We start from the raw sequence: 5,251 nt of genomic DNA, 5'->3' as shown, positions 1-5,251 counted from the left end.
ACAAAACAAGACAACGCATGATTAATTATCCAATTATGTGTTAGTTGTCATCAGCATCCTGGTAGGAGAAAAATCGATGGCAAAAACAGAAAAAAATCAGGTTAGGTTGTTGTTACTTCTATGCTGATCAAACCAGAGAGATTGTCTTATTTGAGTAAATAAATGAGCTGGGCCTTTTGTCTCGCTGAGTTCTTTGTGTATTATTTTGTCCTTCTCACCAATCACTCAGAGTGTTTTAACAGTCTTATGTTATAAATCTCCTATAGATATAAATATAAATTATCCTGTTGCATTATAAAACTCCTAGAAGAAGTGAGATCAGGGCAGACACCAAAAGAATGAGATGGGCAACAGAAAACAGGCAGTGGCTTCTGGGCCCTGGGCCTGGAAGACATTTGCAGGGAAATAACGAGAACAGTTTTCACTTTAAACTAGTGACAAACATATGCAAAATGTCCCCAGGAGACTGTGGAGGAAATTTCAGAATGAGAAAATAAGAGGTCCATTATCACTTTGCGATGATATAGCTAAAAGCCATGGAGCAAGTAATTAGATAAATTATACTTTCAGTCATCTCAGATTAAGGCCCTTCCAGAATGACATTTTATACATTCAGTAGTGTGTTTGACCTCTTTTGGAAATGTCAGAGGTAAGATAATGTGATTAGATTGATACAGTGGGCATTCATTTGCTTTCCCATCGTATGGTTCCAGCATTAGCTCTTTATTCACACAAGACAGCCAGATGTCAAACACTAAAGAATAGTAAGTAAACCTTAATTATTAACCAAAGAATCTAATAGAATTGAAGAATAGATTTCTTCTAATATTTTTCAACCTGAGTATAAGAATCAAAAGAAGTTCTACCTGAATAAAACCAATATTTTGTAACTATAACTCATACTACAAAGTTTTGTCTTCTTCAAAATTCAGTACTATCAAAAAATTGGAAAACTTTCTTAAATTCAGGAATGAAGGACTTTACATGCTGTACTGTTACTTCATGCAGTAATAAAATAGAAATATTCCATTTTATTACTACACGGAGGGATAAAGAAGCTGACTGTACATTCAAGCAATGGTGAGCCCAGACTACACAAGTCAAGACACTTCTTCTGTCTTTTGTGTTCAGAAAGATTTGCACAGTGATGGAGAAGAAAAGAAAGGGCCCCAAAGTGGGCTTCCTGTGATTTTCAAAAGCTATTTCTATGTAACCACTGGGCCCACAGCCTAGAATCTTGAGTACATCGTCCATGATCCAGGATAGAGAAAGAGCATGCATACTTGTTTTTCCACAGAGAATCCAGAATATTAATTTAGCCAACAGTTTCAACTGTTGAACCTGTCAAGAACAGCTGACAAGTAAAACATAGCTTACATTTCTTCTTTTTCTACTCTTCTTATCAAAGGGACCAGTGAAAATATTAATGGAGTAGATGAAGGCAATGCCCCTGATTCATCATCTCCTAAATTAGTCAGTGTTTAAGTACATGCCTAAATGCTTTCTGTTCATATTGGAATAGAAAAACATTTGATTAGGAGCCAGGAGACAAAATTCTAGATTCTTTTACTCAATAGCAACAGTCAAAATAACAATGGATAATAGAGTTCTTATTACGTGTCAGGCTCTGTCCATAAATTGGTATTTCAGTTGATCGACAACATTTATATGAAGTCAATACTGTTACGTCCATTCAACAGATGAGGAAAATAAGGCTTAAACTCGCTTAAATGTGCACCACAGAAAACCAGACCTCGGTTTTCTTGATTGAAAAGAGAGCCTTTTTTTCCCTTCTTTTTTTTTTTCCATTCAAAAACATTCTTATTTAGGATCTCCTTATGCCAGGTGCTCTGCCAGGCCCTGGAGCTGTGATTGAACATGCAGAGCACCCTCTAATGGGCTGGGGCATCTCCAAGGACCTCTTGACTCTGTATGCGGTACCTCTTCTCAGTGATTGAATATGTCTATATATATATATGGTGATGATCTTCCCTCACTTGTCCATGTATGTCTGCAGGTGGTGGGCAGGGGAGTGGGAAGTGTGTTCGGCGACTTGCGGGCCCCACGGAGAGAAGAAGCGAACGGTGCTGTGCATCCAGACCGTGGGCGCTGACGAGCAGGCTCTGCCCGCTAAAGACTGCCAGCACCTGCTGAAGCCCAAGGCCCTCATTTCCTGCAACAGAGATATCTTGTGTCCATCAGACTGGACAGTCGGCAATTGGAGTGAGGTAAGCTCAGGGGTTAAAAGGGAAACTGGCATTATTTATGCCTCATCAGCACCAGCCCCCCTCCCACCCCCCCATTCCTCATTATTAACCAATCCAAGGTGACCCTAGAGAATATTGCACAGTAGCCAGCATCTGTCACCTCTGGCCTGTTTCCTGCATTTCCCACCTCCTAGTATTCTATCTTGTTTGTTTTCCATTCTTACAGGATCTTCCTCTCACTTGTCCAGAGATGAGCTGGATCTTGCTTGCACAGGCATACAACAGCTAATTGCTAAATTGTCAGAATTTTTGCTGGCCCATTTATAACCATTGGTGGCAAATCAGGGCTCCCCACCCACCCCAGGAGCTGGTTTGTTAAACGTTTACTAGTAGTTATGTTCCACTGGAACTATGTAGTTAGCTAAAACCAAAGGTGTGTCACGTAATGGTAGGACGACTGCCTGATACTGGAAGACGCCTCTCAAATCATCCATCTTTTCAGCATGTGTCAAAGCCAGATCTGCCAAGGTTTAGGACATCTCCTAATATTAGCCACAGAAATTCAAATAAGTGTTGCATTTCCTGAAAATTAATCTGATATGATTTTCTGAGTATAACTAGAAATCAGTGGGCTAGAAGGTCATGAAAAACTCTCAGGCTTCAGTTTCCTTTGGGTCACCATGGAACATGGTACCACCTGTACCATCTCTGAAGATAACTAATTGAAAACAGAAAACACTCATTTAAATGCAGCTGCTCTGATAACCTTATTTTCAAAACTCTCTTTCATTAGCTTGTAGTCACTGTTTAGGTTTATTTCACTTATAATTCTGTGCAGAATTCTCTCGGGCATCTAGTGAAAAGTTTTTGTTTTTTTTTTTTAATGGTAAATATGATCCCTATATTATAAAACTTTTTATCAAATGGGAAATGTTGGACCAAAAAAAAAGAAAAGACAAAGGTATGCATGCAAAGAAAACATATCTAATTCAGGTATGCTACTGATACATGCACTGGTGCATGTGCATATATCAGCAATAGGCCAGAATATTCTCCCAGCTATTCCCAGGAGGGTACAGAGTGATAGCCTGTCCCTGCCTGGCCTATTCGTCCACCACCAACCTAGATTGCTGTAAATTGCTGTGTTGTCAGAATAAGGTTGAATAAGGTATTGTGACTGGTCCATTGAAGCTGTTTACCAAAAGTGTTTGGGCTGCATCCAAAGTAGTTAATAATTCTCGTCATGTAGAATTTACTAATTGCCAGAATCTTCATACTTTTTGAAAGGACTCTGCAGTTACATATTTGGCTGAGGAGTTCTTACTGTGTTTGTGTTTATGGGGAGCAAAATGATATGCCTTACCTGGAGAACAGAGGACCAAAACATTGGCACAATGTGACAAGTACTCATTTCTGTTGTTCCAGATACAGGCCATTGCATAGTGTATTGATAGCAGACTCGATCGAATCCAGTTTCCAGCTTCCACTTGAGGGAGCTGAACAGAAAGTCTGAGTCACTGCCTTCATTCAGGAGATGTTGTCAGGAGAAGTGCTTTTAGTTAAATCAGCATCAAAATATTCATCAAATAGGTCTTCCTTTCTTCCCTCTTCTGTCTTGCTAATGTCTGTACATATTAGCCCTCTAATGAGCTTTACTAGAATGCGATGAAATGTCTTTGACATTCAAACTATGCCTAGATACTTTAAGAGAGATGATATAGTGATTCTTGCTATACCTTGTATTTGTAGTCTGGATTTTGTCTTGAGATTGACATTAATTCATGCAGGGTAGCACTCCAGCAATACCTGGTCATTTGGTCTGCACTGGGCCCTTTAGGTTGCCTTGGATGAGTCTGAAGCCGTAACATAACTGGGCCAAAAGACCCAAGAGCTGTGAGGCTCCTAGACTCCTGTAGAATGGTCCTCCCTGGGCTGACCAAGGTAGAAAGAAGATAAGGCAAATCCATGACCTACCCTTTCCTGTCAAGGCACCTCTACCAACCCAAGCAATAAGAGAACGATGGACTCAGCTGTGCCAGCCTGGCATACTCATCGCTGACCCAGCCAGGGGTCAAATGGGGGACCTCGTGAGTTCCCGAGCTCCCCCTATGACAAGCTCCTCCCCCTCTAAGCTCAGGTTCTGAACTCCTGGCTCCTACTCTTTATCTTAGATTTCACCAAGAATCTTTTCCTGGTTTTGCCCAACCTACTTTGTGGGCTTGGAGGGTAAAGAAAGTGGAGTCTGTTGTCAACAAAGTATCAAAGTTTTTGGCTCCCATTTTTACTAGGTACACCACTTCAGTGACGGGCTTTGTCAGAGGCAGCCAGTCTATTGGTGAAGGACATGGCTTATGGGGTTCAGATCCTGGTTCTGCCACTTATTAGATGTGTGAATTTAATATCTGTGGTTGCTTCTGTTTTTTCTGTGGCTCGTTTTCTCCATCCATAAAATAGAGATAACAGCAGTACTTAGACAAAGGAAGTTATAAGGATAACTTCCTTATGCTAGAACGGTGCCAGCACATAGTAAGCTCCACACATGCATCATTTGTTAAAGTGAATGGATGGAAATAACAACAGTGTCATCCACCATTTGCTGAGTGCTTTTCACGCTATATTGTTTATCTCATGTAACTCCTAAAATAATTCCATGAGGTTGGTATTACTTCATTAATTCCCCTATTTCTCCTGGAGTTAGACTAATAGATTTAGTGAGATAGTACTTTTTCTAGGTTTTCCAGACCTGGCAAACCCTAATTGTATGGCCTTGAACTGGTATTAAACCTCTCTCAGCCTTTTCTCATTTAGAAAGTCAGGGTTATTGTAAGGCTTGATGATAATTCATGTAAGCCCTTTACACAGCACCTGGCAAATACTAAGTATTCACTAAATGGTAACTTTATTATCAGGCGAAGACTTGAAACTAATAATACACTTTTTTTAAATGGAAATGAAAAAACTAACTAACTAACTAATAAATAGATGAAACAAAGAAAGAAAGAAAAGGAAGGAAGGAAGGAAGGAAGGAAGGAAGGAAGGAAGGA

General features: G+C 40.0%; 1 protein-coding gene across 1 annotated transcript in view; it reads left to right on the top strand.

The window, feature by feature from the left end:
* Nucleotides 1–5,251, top strand: part of ADAMTS12 (ADAM metallopeptidase with thrombospondin type 1 motif 12) — a 272,991-nt gene that overhangs the window by 210,224 nt on the left and 57,516 nt on the right. The window contains exon 17 of the mRNA XM_023528495.1: nucleotides 2,018–2,228. Coding sequence (XP_023384263.1) covers nucleotides 2,018–2,228 — 211 coding nt within the window. The remainder of the gene's footprint in view (nucleotides 1–2,017; nucleotides 2,229–5,251) is intronic.

Source organism: Pteropus vampyrus, unplaced genomic scaffold (assembly GCF_000151845.1).
Source record: "Pteropus vampyrus isolate Shadow unplaced genomic scaffold, Pvam_2.0 Scaffold27, whole genome shotgun sequence".
In the NCBI taxonomy this organism is placed as follows: Eukaryota; Metazoa; Chordata; class Mammalia; order Chiroptera; family Pteropodidae; genus Pteropus; species Pteropus vampyrus.
The sequence above is the reverse complement of the archived record's forward strand: the minus strand, read 5'-3'. Positions and strand labels throughout refer to the sequence as shown.